Source organism: Entelurus aequoreus, linkage group LG08, assembly GCF_033978785.1.
Source record: "Entelurus aequoreus isolate RoL-2023_Sb linkage group LG08, RoL_Eaeq_v1.1, whole genome shotgun sequence".
In the NCBI taxonomy this organism is placed as follows: domain Eukaryota; kingdom Metazoa; phylum Chordata; class Actinopteri; order Syngnathiformes; family Syngnathidae; genus Entelurus; species Entelurus aequoreus.
The window spans coordinates 2,649,219-2,667,565 of NC_084738.1; the positions used below are offsets into that span (position 1 = coordinate 2,649,219).

The 18,347-nt window shown below is 39.5% G+C and overlaps 1 protein-coding gene across 1 annotated transcript in view; it reads right to left on the minus strand.

The window, feature by feature from the left end:
• Window positions 1-6,469: 6,469 nt before the first annotated feature.
• The window catches only part of LOC133654932 (poly(ADP-ribose) glycohydrolase-like), a 58,457-nt gene continuing 46,579 nt past the window's right edge, over window positions 6,470-18,347 (minus strand). The window contains exons 14-16 of the mRNA XM_062054808.1: window positions 17,195-17,300; window positions 11,468-11,596; window positions 6,470-7,156 (exon numbers count right to left, since the gene is read on the minus strand). Of these exons, the coding sequence (XP_061910792.1) occupies window positions 6,960-7,156; window positions 11,468-11,596; window positions 17,195-17,300 (432 nt within the window). The 3' untranslated portion in view covers window positions 6,470-6,959. The remainder of the gene's footprint in view (window positions 7,157-11,467; window positions 11,597-17,194; window positions 17,301-18,347) is intronic.

The window sequence follows — 18,347 nt, forward strand, 5'->3', positions numbered from 1 at the left end:
GCAAATAAGAAAGTTGTAGGTGCGATCGGTGTATTAGCGGCGGACTACAGCAACACCAACACCAGGAGGTTGTGTCGTGTTTTGAGCAGGATAGCAGACGCACTACGGTGAGTCTAGCTTTGACTTCCAAACATTCGATCGCTTGCCCGTACGTGCGTGTCGATATGTGCATGTGACGTACGTAACTTTGGGGAAATATATGTTTCTTGCCGACTCTGATGGCGGCCGGGGTGTCGTCAAAAGCGTACAACGCCCGCCGCCGCATCTAAGTTAGCTACGCAGCTAGGTTAGCTTCTGTTTTTTTTAGCTTCGCCAAGCTTAATATTATTAATCGTGTATTTACATGTTCATGGTTTAATAGTATTATTGATCTTCTGTCTATCCATCCAGTCAAGGTTTTTTTTAATTTAGTTTCTATCTGCATTTGAGACAGACGCTATCGCGTTGGCTACGCAGCTAGGTTAGCTTCTGTTTTTTTAGCTTCGCCAAGCGGAATATTATTAATCGTGTAGTTACATGTTCATGGTTTAATAGTATTTTTGATCTTCTGTCTATCCATCCAGTCAAGGTTTTTTTTAAATTTAGTTTCTATCTGCATTTGAGACTGCTGCTATCACGTTGGCTACGTAGCTAGGTTAGCTTCTATTTTTTTAGCTTCGCAAAGCTGAATTATTAATCGTGTATTTACATGTTCAGTCACTGTGAATGTCCATTTCGCGTTCTCGACTCTCATTTTCAAGAGGATATAGTATCCGAGATGGTTTAAAATACAAATCTGTGATCTACAATAGAAAAAGGAGAGAGTGTGGAATCCAATGAGCCAGCTTGTACCTAAGTTACGGTCAGAGCGAAAAAAGATACGTCCATCACTGCCTCTCAAGTCCTTCACTGTAACGTTCCTCATCTACGAATCTTTCATCCTCGCTCAAATTAATGGGGTAATCGTCACTTTCTCGGTCCGAATCTCTCTCGCTCCATTGTAAACAACGGGGAATTGTGAGCAGCACTACCGCTTGTGACGTCACGCTACTTCCGGTACAGGCAAGGCTTTTTTTTATCAGCGAGCAAAAGTTGCGAACTTTATCGTCGATTTTCTCTACTAAATCCTTTCAGCAAAAATATGGCAATATCGCGAAATGATCAAGTATGACACATAGAATGGATCTGCTATTCCTGTTTAAATAAAAAAATTTCATTTCAGTAGGCCTTTAAATCTTGAATGTAACAGTCCACCAAGACTGTATGTGAAGAGGTTTCCACGAAATAATTCTGATTTACGGCATTATACAATTACTGTAATGCCGCGGGTATTAAGCAGCATTATTTTGTTTGTTATTTTTTTCAATAGAATAATGCTGTCGAGGAAGCCGATTAATAATTTGCAAATGAGGAGCTCATGCCTGTGAATACTATTTTTGTCTTAAAGGCCTCAGTACAAACAAATGTAAACCACAGCTCGCAGGGGTTTTTCGTCAAACATATCAATATTCATCTGATAACGCCTTTAATCTAGGGCCAGCAGCAGGATCTTGGCTACAGGGGGAGTTCTCACTAATGATTAAAAAAAAGTAGTAAATAGGCGTAATTAATTTAAAATAGGCCTTCGTATTCATAATAGAGAAGGAGGCTTTATGGAGGTGACCTTCTTGGATGGTAAAGAAAAAGGAACAAAATTACATAAGCTTCAAAAAGAATGGGCTATGTTATTCTCTGGGGTTTATTAATAAATAACACGACGTACACTCGACTAAATGAATACTAAGAGTATGGATTTAACGCAGTACTTTTCTGCCGTGCTGCAATACAGGTGGGTGTCACCGCAGATGGCAGCCAAAAGGTCAATCAGCCCCACAATGGGGGGGGGTCGATGCGCTGGGATACTGCAGCGGCTCATTTTTGAACTCGCCAAGCTACAAAGAGACAGAACCGAACCCCCCCCAAACCTTGTGAACCCATGCAGGCAAACGGCCCGCTGAGCTTCATTTATACCCCGCTCCCTATCCGCCCGCCACCACCCCCAGGGAAGTCCCTTCAACACACGCTGGTTACAACATCGCTTTAACCTTTGGCAAATAATATTTAACCAAACACGGTCCTCATCTGTCAGCGCCAATTAGGTGTCTGACGAGATGAATCACCCTATGAGAGGAAGTGAAGACATGCAGACAATGTGTCAAACCATCACTGAGTCAACTTACCTCTTCCTAAATAAATAAGGTGTTTCAAAGGGTTTCTGCAGGTATAAACAAATCTAATTTAATACCTTTTTAATGCAACTTAAAACAAATTTAATGGCCATATACAACTGCAGATAGTTTTGATGTATAGTAAAAAGCATACAATTGTCTGTACAGACATGATTGTAAGCTATTGACAATGATAATTGTCGTCGTTTTTATTTTAGAAGGTTCAAGCAGACAGCAAGCTGTTCCACAAAGCAAACCTTGTTTATTGCTATTTAACATTCACCTTGTTACATACACTACCGTTCAAAAGTTTGGGGTCACATTGAAATGTCCTTATTTTTATAGGAAAAGCCCTGTACTTTTCAATGAAGATAACTTTAAACTAGCCTTAACTTTAAAGAAATACACTCTATACATTGCTAATGTGGTAAATGAGTATTCTAGCTGCAAATGTCTGGTTTTTGGTGCAATATCTACATAGGTGTATAGAGGCCCATTTCCAGCAACTATCACTCCAGTGTTCTAATGGTACAATGTGTTTGCTCATTGGCTCAGAAGGCTAATTGATGATTAGAAAACCCTTGTGCAATCATGTTCACACATCTGAAAACAGTTTAGCTCGTTACAGAAGCTACAAAACTGACCTTCCTTTGAGCAGATTGAGTTTCTGGAGCATCACATTTGTGGGGTCAATTAAACGCTCAAAATGGCCAGAAAAAGAGAACTTTCATCTGAAACTCGACAGTCTATTCTTGTTCTTAGAAATGAAGGCTATTCCACTAAATTGTTTGGGTGACCCCAAACTTTTGAACGGTAGTGTACAGGTCTAAAATAATTGCCTTTGGCCCACAGAAGCAAAGAGAAACTATTATTAGTCACCTTGAGAGCTTCTGCCTAAAACCTAATAATCAGGTTAGAAATCTAGGGGAAACAAGGGACTCAGACTTGAACTTTAACAGCCCCATTAAGTCAATAACATCCGTAGCTTTTTACCACCTGAAAAACATGGCTAAAATCAGAGGAATAGTGTCTAAAGCAGACTTAGAAATAGACTAATCCATGCCTTTGTCTCCAGCAGGTTAGACTACTGTAATGGCCTTCTCAATGGACTCTTTAAATGGGCTGTAAAGCAGCTGCAGTACATCCAAAATGCTGCTGCTCGAGTCCTGACTCGAACCAGGAAATATGACCATATACGTCCGATGCTTAGGTCACTGCACTGGCTTCATGTTACCCGGAGAAAATACTTTAAAAAAGCAGGGTAGGCAACACTCTGAGGAAGAGACATGTGCATCCTAAAGACTGGACATAATACACCCACAAAAACAATCTGTTGTATGCAATCCAGTATAATGATGATTGATTCATATATTGGGGAAACAAAACAACCACTAAGCCGAGGTATGGCACAGCATAGACGGGCGAACCCTTCAGGCCGAAACTCAGCTGTCTACCCGCACCTCAAGAAGAAACAGCAAACCTTTGAAAACAAAAATGTACAGATTCTGGACAGGAAGAACAATGAAGAATAATGTCTAAAGCAGACTTAGAAAAAGACTAATCCATGCCTTTGTCTCCAGCAGGTTACACTACTGTAATGGCCTTCTCAATGGACTCTTTAAATGAGCTGTAAAGCAGCTGCAGTACATCCAAAATGCTGCTGCTCGAGTCCTGACTCGAACCAGGAAATATGACCATATACGTCCGATGCTTAGGTCACTGCACTGGCTTCATGTTACCCGGAGAAAATACTTTAAAAAAGCTGTGTAGGCAACACTCTGAGGCAGAGACATGTGCATCCTAAAGACTGGACATAATACACCCACAAAAACAATCTGTTGTATGCAATCCAGTATAATGATGATTGATTCATATATTGGGGAAACAAAACAACCACTAAGCCGAGGTATGGCACAGCATAGACGGGCGAACCCTTTGCACCTCAAGAAGAAACAGCAAACCTTTGAAAACAAAAATGTACAGATTCTGAACAGGAAGAACAGATGGTACGAAAGAGGAGTGATGGAAGCCATCTACATCAAGGTTGAAAAACCATCACTGAACAGAGGAGGTCCTTTCAACCATTCCTAAAAGACTCTGCAAATTTAGCCTCGAGCAAATTACAGGACTTAAGAGACACAAAAGCTCTTCTAAGACAAACCAAACAGTCCAGTTGCGATCGATTGAATGGCCTGAGAATACAACGACCTGGATTAATGAGAATATCCATAGACAAGCTCTGCTTGTGCAGGTCTTTTCATGGTATTGTGCTAAAATACATCTTTGACATGTTAGACATCTTAGGCTCTGAGAACTTCGGGCAGTGGTGTCCTGCTGGTGCCTGGAGTCAGGACCAAACATGGTGAGACTGCGTTTCTGTTTTATGCTACTAAAATCTAGTCTGAGACAGGCCTCACCGTTGACAATGTTCAAATCCAGGCTGAAAACACTTTTTAATTGTGCATATGACAACTGAAATTATTGTATCTACACTCTTTGATTTTACATTGAATTATAATAGTTTATGATTATTCTATTTTATGCTTTTAAATTTGAAATATGATTACTTTTATGATTATTGTATTTTTAGTTTTGCCTTTTTGTAATTTCTGGTACAGCGCACTTTGAATTTCCCTGTGTACAAATTGTGCTATATAAATAAACTTGCCTTGCCTTTCCTCCCACCACATCATGTTCCTTTCAGTCACGCCTTCAAAAAAAAAGTATGCTAGCATACACCACAATAATGCCGGAAAAGTTTATATTAAATGTGGCCAAATTAAGTACTAATGTAATCATAATATAAATTGTAATAATAAAAATGCAAGTAACATTTTCAAACACAATAATCATTTTTACCATTGTAATAAACTTAATTATCCTAAATAAGCACACAAACATAAAAATAAAATGGACTTTCAATCTCTGTTAGCAAAAATTGCCCTTTATTAAATATTGAACATCATGAAGTGCAGTTTTCTTTCCCAATTGGAAAAACTGGGTCAAAATTTTTTTGTTGTTGTTTTTTTTTTGCCAATTTCATCACAACATGCTTGCTAGTTCGTCCGTGCTGATGAGCTCATGTTGGTCATTCAGTTTGAAGAAGGAATATTCCCACAGAGGGACATTTGGCTTTAAAATCACATGTTTCCTTTTAACTTTTGTTACTAACAGTGCTTCTCACAAGTGGGTCACGACTAGCAAGGTAATGTCGGTGCATTTTGTGTGTGTAAGCTAGCTGCCGCGCCTGCTCAAACCGAAACAAAAATTGTTTGACAAGAGGCTTCACTACGCTCATTTAATTCTCCTGTCAAAGGGGTTTGGGTGCTGAGCGCGATGCACAGCGTGAGGCCTCTTGTATCCATTTTGAAAGCCAGAGAGGAACAAAAGAAACACACACGGACATTGCAATTTATCGATGCCGGCAATGTTATCAAGTTCATTTTAATTTAACTTTTGATTAAGTGAATCTCACACTGTTGTGGGCTCCATCTAGTGGTAGGGCAAATAATCACCAAATGAAATATTCAAACAGTGCTACTGTTTAAACCATGTGTAATGTTACAAAGGCCAAATACATTAAAAATACTTGTTAAATACAACATTTGCCTTGTTTTTAATGAATATTTAGGCCTGCTACGCTACTGTATTTAATGTTGGTTATTATCGTGGCACATGGAGAGCCAAATGCTTTCTGAGGTGGTACTTGGTAAAAAAAAGTTTGAGAACCACTGGTTTGTTTAATTGACTCAGGCCTATAATTCTATTTTTTTAATGCCTCTGGAAATTGTAATTAATGTTTATTAATGCCATTTAAAGTTTGCAAAATCCATTTAATGACTCCTAATGCATTTAAATGAGGCGCGGCAACCCTGTTACAAAGGGAAACAAGAATGAGTCATCCACACTAACCTGAATGATTGATAGCCGCTCTCTTGTTGATGATGCAACAATGTGGCCTTGGTTTTTCTTCGTAACGCGGCTGTGTTATAAATCTGCACTGACCTTCATCCCAGGACCCTAAAGCCGTGACTGTCCTGAAACATTACACAAACAAATCTAAAATATTTGTGTCGTGCTCTTAAAACAAATATGTGAAAAGCAAACTTACCTCAAAGCGAGAGTCATCAAGATGCAAATAAAGACACATCTTTTCCCGTTTCTCTTACCTTTGACTGGCTGCGCCTTGACTTAATGAGGCGTCATGTACAGTTTATATAAGAGGGTATGACCTTATTAAACGGGGGAAGTAATAGATGGGGCGAGGAAGCCACATTGCCAGGACAAGAAGAGCTGTCATTTATTTCCAACTGCAAGAAATGTGTCACAATTAAATACAAACGCTACAAAAATGATGCTTCTTTGTTGCTACAAATGAATATCCAATCAAGAACTACTGTACAGAATACATAAACATTTTTCTGTAAAGCTGATTTTTTTTTCCTGAGAAGCTTTCCAATGGCGGTCTTAGTTAGCCTCTAACTTGATTTCTGACAGCCAATTCAATTAAGGCTGGATTTGTGTGGGTGCAAAAAAAAAAAAAAAAGAAGCAAAATGACAAGACGGATGGCAACCTTTGCTTCACCATTAAAAATCACAATGGTCGTATTGAAGCTCAATCCCTTGGCAAATTAGCAGCCGCAGCAGAATAAACACCGCGCCGTCACACTAATCACCTGCTGCGGTTCCATTTGCTACCATCGTTAACAGAACATGTTCTAAAGGCAAAGGGAGAATTGGTGTGTGTTTCAGTCCTCCAAAAGGTACGGTGACTCACGGGTCAACTGACATTAAAGGCTGTCTGTGGGGACGGTTTGTCTGGCGGCGGCCTCCGTTGGAGTCGCCGGGCGAAGAGGGCGAGGAGCTGACCTGCTGGTAGATGAACGCGTAAAGGCTGACGTCAGGACGCCGACCGTTGCAGCGCTTGCACACGGCGCTGTAGTACTCCACCAGGAGCTCATACACCTCGCCTGGGGATAAGAGAGAGAGAAAATAAGACAAGTGACACATACAAACAGGTGTAGATAAATAAGTCTTGTTTTTATGTTACACTCAACTTGAATCATGGTGAAATGCACATTACTGCCACCTATAGGACTGGCGTGGAACAGTATTGCACGCGAATGTCAAGACAAATAATTCTGGTCAGGGGTGCCGAAACTTTTTGCTCCAGGGCTAAACATATCGATTTTAAGCACCATGAGTGAGGAGTTTAGCTCCGTACTCCCATACTAAACTCTAAAAAAATACGTAATCACCAGTCTTAAAATATGTTCATTCAGTTGTTTAATTTTCTGGAAAAAATACAGATAACAGCAATGTTCTGGCTTTAAGAAACACTGAAAGAAACAAAAAAAAATGAAATTTAGGTAGTAACAGTTACATTTTTGGATCAAGCATGTTTTGGACACTCAGGTGAAGAGAGGGGCGGAGCTTTCTACCGATCACCACCTGGTTAGTTAGCCAAATATTTGATTGGTTTATTGTCATGTTAAAAATGTTCTAAGCGTAACCTCTGGAGCAGGAATTTACTTTTCTTATCAATTATTTCTCTTAAATCGGGCTCGGGATCTTTCTATGTGGAGTTTGCATGTTCTCCCCGTGACTGCGTGGGTTCCCTCCGGGTACTCCGGCTTCCTCCCACCTCCAAAAACATGCACCTGGGGATAGGTTGATTGTAGGGATGTCCGATAATGGCTTTTTGCCGATATCCGATATTCCGATATTGTCCAACTCTTAATTACCGATACCGATATCAACCGATACCGATATATACAGTCGTGGAATTAACACATTATTATGCCTAATTTGGACAACCAGGTATGGTGAAGATAAGGTCCTTTTTAAAAATAATAATAAAATAAGATAAATATCGATACCGGTACCAATTTTTTTGTACTTTTGTGTGTGTGTTTATAAATATACATACTTTTTTTAATTATAAAATTGATTGTTTTATTGCAGCATTTAAAAATGAGCTGATTATGACATCTGCTGTCCATTTGTAATATCTTGTTTCATTATCAAATTTCTGAGTCTCATTTGCAGTTATGACAATAAGTTGCAATTATAGACAATTACAAGACGTTCGATGGCAGTAAGGTATACTTTGTTGTTTTTTGTTGCGTCCTAAAAAGTGTTAATACTGTAAGTATTGCACTTATTATACACCAGCTGTTTGATTGTAACATGCATCTTAGTTGTTGTTGTTTTCATACACAAATTTGGAGGTGTTGAAGTCGCCATGTAAAATCGCTAATGCTAATCAGTAGCCAATGTATATTAGCATCAAGCTAACGCATTTTTGGAAACGTGGAGCCTTACTTAAAGGGGCTGTTTGCAACATTTACACCGATGCCTAGAGGGCGCTGACTTTCCAATGTATTTTAAGTAGGGATGTCCGATAATGGCTTTTTGCCGATATCCGATATGCCGATATTGTCCAACTCTTTAATTACCGATACCGATATCAACCGATACCGATATCAACCGATATATACAGTCGTGGAATTAACACATTATTATGCCTAATTTGGACAACCAGGTATGGTGAAGATAAGGTACTTTTTAAAAAAAATAGTAAAATAAGATAAATAAATTAAAAAAAAATTCTTGAATAAAAAAGAAAGTACAACAATATAAAAACAGTTACATAGAAACTAGTAATTAATGAAAATGAGTAAAATTAACTGTTAAAGGTTAGTTCTATTAGTGGACCAGCAGCACGCACAATCATGTGTGCTTACGGACTGTATCCCTTGCAGACTGTATTGATATATATTGATATATAATGTAGGAAGCAGAATATTAATAACAGAAAGAAACAACCCTTTTGTGTGAATGAGTGTAAATGGGGGGAGGGGGGGTTTTTGGGTTGGTGCACTAATTGTAAGTGTATCTTGTGTTTTTTATGTTGATTTAATAAAAAAACAAAAACCTAAAAAAAAACAAAAACGATACTGATAATAAAAAACCGATACCGATAATTTCCGATATTAAATTTTTAAAGCATTTATCGACATCTCTAGTTGATTGGCAACACTAAATTGGCCCTAGTGTGTGAATGTGAGTGTGAATGTTGTCTGTCTATCTGTGTTGGCCCGGTGATGAGGTAGCGACTTGTCCAGGGTGTACCCCGCCTTCCGCCCGAATGCAGCTGAGATAGGCTCCAGCACCCCCCGCGACCCCAAAAGGGACAAGCGGTAGAAAATGGTTGGATGGATGAAATCTAATTTGAGTTTTCTCAATTTGTTCAGAATGTGTTCGTTTTGTGAGTTAGCATAAGCTATTTCTAATATTTTTATTTCATTTTCAAGTTCCTGCTCTAATAAACGTTCCTTTTTTTCCCTTGTATGATCAATAAGAAATAATTTTTCCTCGCATAACTACTTTCGCGGTCTCCCAGAGAACGCACGCCGTGATTTCTGGTTGATCATTAAAATCTAAAAAATCTGTTTATTCTTTCTCAAAATAATTTAGGAAGTCTGGGTCCTTTAGTAATAATGTAATAAGTCTCCATTGTTTTATAGGTGCAGTGATAGTTTTGTTAGTCGTCGGCGATCACTCGAAACGAGTATGATTGTCCTCCTGTTCGTGGGATTGCCTTAAGGAGAACGCCTGTGCGTGAAATCTTTTAAAGTGGGGAGACAAGCGCACAGACAGCCACCACACTGTCCTTGGCAAAGAGAAGGCCAGGGTCCAATGGCATGGAGACCAAGACAATTGGGGGCCCATCTTTGCTGCAGCCTTCTTCCGCCTTTGTGACCGTTGTGGAGCTTCTATGCAACCATCATCCGCCCACTCCGCCGTTGAGGTCTTTTTCGACGAGGGAGACGCGCAGACTCCAACGCGGAGTTAGTGAGGGAGAGTGAGACATGCATGGTCACTGATGATGATAGGGTGGATGTGAATGTTTGAGATTTCAGATAAAATTGAGCTACTTGTTAAAAAGTAGTCAATGCGAGAGAATGAGTGGTGAACTGGGTAAAAAATAAGTGTATTCCCTAAGAGTGGGGTGATAAGAACGCCAGGCACGAACGACGGGCAAAATTAAAAGCTTTGGCGGGCCGGATTTGGCCCGCGGACCACCAGTTGAATACGCCTGTAGTGTTAAAAGGGCCTTTGGCAGAGCATGGCGAATTGCCAAACTGCCATCTAAACTGGATGTGTGAACGCTAGTTTATGAACAGTTACTTTATGAGTCAAAAATGCGTTTTTTTTTTAGGGATGTCCGATAATGGCTTTTTGCCGATATCCGATATTGTCCAACTCTTTAATTACCGATACCGATATCAACCGATACCGATATCAACCGATATATGCAGTCGTGGAATTAACACATTGTTATGCCTAATTTGGACAACCAGGTATGGTGAAGATAAGGTACTTTTTTTAAAAATTAGTAAAATAAGATAAATAAATTAAAAACATTTTCTTGAATAAAAAAGAAAGTAAAACAATATAAAAATAGTTACATAGAAACTAGTAATTAATGAAAATTAGTAAAATTAACTGTTAAAGGTTAGTACTATTAGTGGACCAGCAGCACGCACAATCATGTGTGCTTACGGACTGTATCCCTTGCAGACTGTATTGATATATAGATTAAAGTACCAATGAGGGGGGTTATGGGTCCCATTTTTATAGTCTTTGGTATGACTCGGCTGGGATTTGAACTCCAACCTACCGATCTCAGGGCGGACACTCTATTGATAAATAATGTAGGAACCAGAATATTAATAACAGAAAGAAACAACCCTTTTGTGTGAATGAGTGTAAATGGGGGAGGGAGGTTTTTTGGGTTGGTGCACTAATTGTAAGTGTATCTTGTGTTTTTTATGTTGATTTAATTTAAAAAACAAACAAACAAAAAAAACAAAAACGATACCGATAAAAAAAAAACCGATACCGATAATTTCCGATATTACATTTTAACGCATATATCGATATTATCGGACATCTCTAGTTTTTTTCAAGCAATCCTGCTCAATGTGCTCCTAAGTTCCCTTATGGTGCATACCAAATTTCATGGTGTTTGCAAGAAATTAGAAATTCCAGGTGACTCCGGCTAACAGGGTTTAAAAACTGCACCACCGTATGGTTTATCTGTTGGGAAAGTAACAGCACAGATAACATAGTAGGGGTACTCATCGGGTGTCCTCATTTTTTCACATGACTATAGTTTTATGCTTTTTCCAATTCAGCCATCATTAGGTGAGCAGGAAAAAAATCACAAGTGAGACATAAACAGGAAGCAGGTGGGACAGTGGCGAGCTCCTCACCGACACTGATGTTCCTCAGAGTGAGCAAGGAGTGCATGTCGTGGACATCTGTCATGAGCTGGCTGTCTCCGAAGGTGAAATAAGCCACATCCCGTCCCGCCTCGGCAGCTGCCAGCATCTGGAGCAGAGCTGGAGAGCAGAGGAGAAAGAAGAAAGTGGCCATTAACACTCGGCAAGGAGAATGTTTTTCCACAACCTGCATCACCTATAAATACGTTTCCTTGTCTTAGTTATCACGAGCAAAAGTTCCGTATGTAACAACCTGGAATATGTGATTACTAAAAACAAAAAGCTGCAATGGGAAGTGAGGCAAACTGGGGAATAGGTCTAACCCCCCACTGAGGTGTGAATATTTCAACAGACTGGAAATACACTCACAGGCAATGTCATTAGTGACATACAGCAAGACTTTTAGTCAATTTGCTTTTTTTGTTATGCCTATTAAAAAGGGTAAAGTGCGATAACCATAGAAGCACAAATGTATCTGATAGCAACATAGCTGTGGCTAAACAAATACATTTTAACAAGTAGTGGATAAAGTAACTGGTATAGTTTTTTTCTAAAAACAAAATGTGTTGATCTTTATTGAAATATACAGTCATCTCTTGCCACTTTGCACTTCCAACTCACTCTATTGCAGTTCTTTAAAACACATTCATTAAAAAAATAATTTCACGGTTTCTACGGTCTACTGTTAGTCCAAAATATGCATATTTAGGGAAATGTTACATACTTTTGGCCTAAATTAAGCGTTTTCAAGCATAATTGCTAAACGAACCTAACACAACACATCTGAGGTGTTGTACAGCACAGCTGATAATCATCGTCATCATCAAACAAGTTGTAGTACTTTTTACAAGTTAGTGGTTGTGTTTAAGAACTGAGTATTTACTGTATGTGTCTCATATATAACAAACAGAAATGTCCATTGTTGGGCCGCGAGCACCCTCTAGAGTTCTGCAAAAAAAATATCAGATTCCACGGCTCGGGTCCGTATGGGCTGCAGCAGTACTCAGTTGTTAGACACTTTTCCACTACCTGTGGCAGTAATGACAGTAGCGAACAAACAGAAGAAGTCTGGAGCTAAAGTCATAGAGAGGTTTCAGAAGCGCAAAAATTATGACTGAAGTGGGGAAGCTGTATTTTCATCTAGACAGTTTATTTAAGAAACATAAAATATAAAATAATAATATGTCACGTAACATCACGTGACAACCTCTGAGGAAGGCAACAGTTGTGGCCGAAAACGTCATGTACCGAAATAAACACAGGTCTGACTATAAGATTAACAAAATCGCATCATTTTTTGAAGACCTAATGAACCTCTTTGGATCTTTATATTTATATCTTTACACAAGATATATTTAATGAATACGAATAAAATCAAGAGTAAGATTGCTAATTCAGTGTTAATACAGTGTATATACACTACCGTTCAAAAGTTTGGGGTCACCCAAACAATTTTGCGGAATAGCCTTCATTTCTAAGAACAAGAATAGACTGTCGAGTTTCAGATGAAAGTTCTCTTTTTCTGGCCATTTTGAGCGTTTAATTGACCCCACAAATGTGATGCTCCAGAAACTCAATCTGCTCAAAGGAAGGTCAGTTTTGTAGCTTCTGTAACGAGCTAAACTGTTTTCAGATGTGTGAACATGATTGCACAAGGGTTTTCTAATCATCAATTAGCCTTCTGAGCCAATGAGCAAACACATTGTACCATTAGAACACTGGAGTGATAGTTGCTGGAAATGGGCCTCTATACACCTATGTAGATATTGCACCAAAAACCAGACATTTGCAGCTAGGATAGTCATTTACCACATTAGCAATGTATAGAGTGTATTTCTTTAAAGTGAAGACTAGTTTAAAGTTATCTTCATTGAAAAGTACAGTTATTTTCCTTCAAAAATAAGGACATTTCAATGTGACCCCAAACTTTTGAACGGTAGTGTATATACACACACATACACATTTATATGCATACACATATATACACACATATATATACATATATATATATATATATATATACACACATATACAGTATATACATAGTTACATACACATATGTATACACATATATATACATATACACACACACACACACACACACACACACACACACACACACACACACACACACACACACACACACACACACACACACACACACACACACACACACACACACACACACACACACACACACACACACACACACACAGGATAAACATTGTCAAATGATATGGAAGCATGCGTTAATCACAAAGATCAAGGCTTAAATCGGGCTGATTACAAAAATAAAATCTAATCAAATACACTGCAAAAGAAGGGACTCCGAAAAATATTATGCAGGGCTAAAATAAATTCGAACTGAATTAATAGTAAATAATAATATATGTGTTTCTTAAATTAACTTAAAACAAAACTTAAGCGCAAATGAAAATACAGCTTCACCACTCGAGTCATAATTTTTGCGCTTAAGAAACTTCTCTATGACTTCAGCTCCAGACTTCTTCTGTTTGTTAGCTATTGTCATCACTGCCACAAGTGCTGCAACCCATTCGGACCACAGCTGAGAAACAGATATTTCTTGGTGACCCAACAACGTATATGGTTAAGAAACACTGGTTTAGGGCATGTGTGGTAATGAAATAAGAAAACATACTCCGTTGATGGTGATGAAAAATACTTTGAATAAAACATATTGCTGGACTATTGTAGCTTTATATTCTGCTTCCAATACTAATAAGTTAAAGTACCCATGATTGTCACACACACACTTGGTGTAGCGAAATTATTCTCTGCATTTGACCCATCACCCTTGATCACCCCCTGGGAGGTGAGGGGAGCAGTGAGCAGCAGCGGTGGCCGCGCCCAGTAATCATTTTTGGTGATTTAACCCCCAAATCCAACCCTTGATGCTGAGTGCCAAGCATAGAGGTAATGGGTCCCATTTTTATAGTCTTTGGTATGACTCGGCCGGGGTTTGAACTCACGGCCTACCGATCTCAGGGCGGACACTCTAACCCGGTGGTTCTTAACCTTGTTGGAGGTACCGAACCCCACCAGTTTCATATGTGCATTCACCGAACCCTCCTTTTTTTTCAAATTCAAGATAAAGTTATTATAAGTTTTTGGTAACACTTTAGTATGGGGAACATATTTTAAGTAACAAAGACTTAATTTAGAGTTTTTTGGACACTAGGGGAACATAATATAAGTAATAAATACTTAATTTAGAGTTATTTGGTTAGGGTTCGGGTTATAATAAGACCATGCCGAATAAGGCATTAATAAGTACTTAATAATGACTAGTTAAGAGCCAATATGTTACTAATTTGCATGTTAATAAGCAACTAATTAATGGTGAATATGTTCCCCATACTAAAGTGTTACCATGTTTTTTTTACTGGTGCATAAAATGAACCGTGTATGAACATCACCTTGTTCAAACAACAAACCCAACACAGTGCATAAACTCACAACAAATTACACACCTGCAAATCAGTCTGACTTCTGCTGTTGCCGTATCCGTAATACGCCGATAGGGAGACGTTTTTATTTACACGATGAGTCGGGTGGGTTTTGACCTCCTCCGAGCCCCTGAGCCCGACTCACCGAACCCCTAGGGTTCGATCGAACCCAGGTTAAAGGCCTACTGAAATGAAATTGTTTTATCTAAATGGGGATAGCAGATCTATTCTATGTGTCATACTTGATCATTTCGCGATATTGCCATATTTTTGCTGAAAGGATTTAGTAGAGAACGACGACGATAAAGATCGCAACTTTTGGTATCTGACAAAAAAAAGCCTTGCCCCTACCGGAAGTAGCGTGACGTAGTCAGTTGAACATTTCCGCAAAGTTCCCTATTGTTTACAGTGATGGCGGCCAGAAGTGAGAGCGATTCGGACCGAGAAAGCGACGATTTCCCCATTAATTTGAGCGAGGATGAAAGATTTGTGGATGAGGAAAGTGCAAGTGAAGGACTAGTGGGGAGTGGAAGCGATTCAGATAGGGAAGATGCTGTGAGAGGCGGGTGGTACCTGATATTCAGCTGGGAATGACTAAAACAGTAAATAAACACAAGACATATATATACTCTATTAGCCACAACACAACCAGGCTTATATTTAATATGCCACAAATTAATCCTGCATAACAAACACCTAAGTGTTTGTTATGCTAGCTCCTAGCTCCCGTCCATATAACCCGCCAATACAATTCAAACACCTGCACAACACACACAATCACTCAGCCCAAAGGACCATTCACCTAACCCAAGGTTCATAAAGCTTATATATTTACCCAAAGTTACGTACGTGACACGCACGTACGGGCAAGCGATCAAATGTTTGGAAGCGCAGCTGCATACTCACGGTAGCACGTCTGCGTCTGTCTATCCAAATCAAAGTAATCCTGGTAAGAGTCTGTGTTGTCCCAGTTCTCTACAGGCGTCTGTGTATCGAAGTCAAAGTCCTCCTGGTAAGAGTCTCTGTTGTCCGAGTTCTTCGATCTTGACTGCATCTTTCGGGAATGTAAACAATGAAACACCGGCTGTGTTGTGTTGCTGACTTCCCTCGCAAAATACTCCGCTTCGCACCGACAACTTTCTTCTTTGCTTGCTCAGCTTCTTTCTCCATAATGCAATGAACAAATAGCAACAGATTCACCAACACAGATGTCCAGAATACTGTGGAATTATGAAATGAAAACAGAGCTATTTTGTATTGGCTTCAATGGGCTACCGATACTCCTGTTTCACTGGCTACGTCACGCGCATACGTCATCATCCAAAGGCGTTTCCAACCGGAAGTTTAGCGGGAAATTTAATATTGCACTTTATAAGTTAACCCGGCCGTATTGGCATGTGTTGCAATGTTAAGATTTCATCATTGATATACAAACTATCAGACTGCGTGGTCGGTAGTAGTGGCTTTCAGTAGGCCTTTAAGAACCACTGCTCTAACCACTATGATTATATGAAGGAATAAATAGATTGTTAGTACTGCGTCCCTTTAGATCTGAATGAGTCACTAGATGCGAGCAAATTGGGACAATTGCTTTGAAACTAAAACAACTCAAACGTCAACCAGTACCATGGATGTGTGGATTGTGGTGGCTTTAGATGTGAAATGCAGCACTAGCAGCATTGCAAACTGCAATTGCAAAAATAAACGTAAATCTAACAAGGACAGTCCAAACCGAGGGTTATTATAAACATTACGTACCCAATTAACTGCTGCTAAGTGCGAGACTGAATCAACATTGTGCCTGGTGCACTTAATCATTAGCCAATTAGAATACGTACTTTAAGAGAGTACGGTAGATCCATGGGGAAACATGAGAATTACAAAGATTTTCCCTGCAGGCATATCATTCAGCAGACAGTTGGTGATTGGGCCAACTTCCAGCACCCACTCAGCCGAAGCTCCCCTGCACAGAGACAGTGGTGCACGACTCAGGCAGGAGAGCAAGTGGCAGATGGATGGACTAGTGCGGGCGATCAATTTCACTATTAATGAACCGTATTAGCTCTGTCACTTGATCAATAGGAGGAAGGCGACGAATAGGCCATAAGTAAATGAATGTATTCCCGCGAGACAAATGAATACACTGGAGTGCTGGAGCCTCTTGTTTTCGACATTTATTGTGTTCTATCTATCCAGGGAGACGCGGCTATTGCTTTGGACCGGAGCGTGGCGGCGGCACGACATTACTTGCCTTTAAGACGCGTGTCGCCTCCAAAAACCCCGCAGCCCCAGTTTCCTGTCGCCACCGCTGCCAGGTTGTCGCTGGGTTGGCCCGGGCGGGCAAAGCCACAGTAAGCCTGCGTTAGAGACAAGGAGTGGACGTAAAAAAACATCTGTCACGAACATTTTTGTACAAATTGTCTCAACATACTCCACAAAGGACTCTTGTTTTTCGTCCGTAGTTATACATCCATGGAAAACTATGAGAATTAGACAATGACATTGTGCATTCCACTTCTCTACTTGTTAGCTAACCAGCGCCACAGATAGATTGCAGTCCTGCCAGAAACACTGCAGAGCAAAGTATTTCATTTTAGAATTGATTTTAAATCCTTGCTGTTTGTTTTTAAAGCTTTACATGGACTGGCACCTCAGTATATCTCGGACCTCATCCAAATTTACACTCCTGCGCGCGCTCTGAGGTCCGAGAGCCAGCTCCAGCTCGTGGTGCCCAGGACAAGACTTAAAACCAGGGGAGACAGGGCCTTCTCTGTGGTCGGCCCTAAACTCTGGAACACTCTGCCCCTCCATGTTCAAACTGCTCCCACAGTGGAGTGTTTTAAGTCTCGTCTTAAGACCCACTTTTATTCTTTGGCTTTTAACACTACGTGAGTTGTGTGGTCTTCTGTCCTCTGTTGTCCTGTGTGGCTAGGGTTAGGGTTATAAATTTTGATGTCTATTTTACGGTTTTAATTGGTTTTACCCTTTAAAATTGTTTTTAATCATATTTATTTTTTATATTGTCTCTGTATTGGTTTTCTATTCATTTATTCTTTGTTTTTATTCAGTTATTGGTGTAGCATAATATTGTTTTTAATATTATTTTTAATATCGTTTTTAACATGGCTGTGCAGCACTTTGGAAACATTCTTGTTGTGTAAATGTGCTATATAAATAAAGTGGATTGGATTGGATTGGATTTAAAAAAAAAAAAAAATAACCTGACACTGAAATATGTTGTTTTCAGCCTCAATTCTGTATTTTCCACCAATGGTCATATGAAATTCCAATAATGTATTTATCTGTTATGAGATGCGCCTGAATTAACACTTGACAAACACGCTTAAACTTCAGAACCAAAAACCAGTGAAGTTGGCACGTTGTGTAAATCGTAAATAAAAACA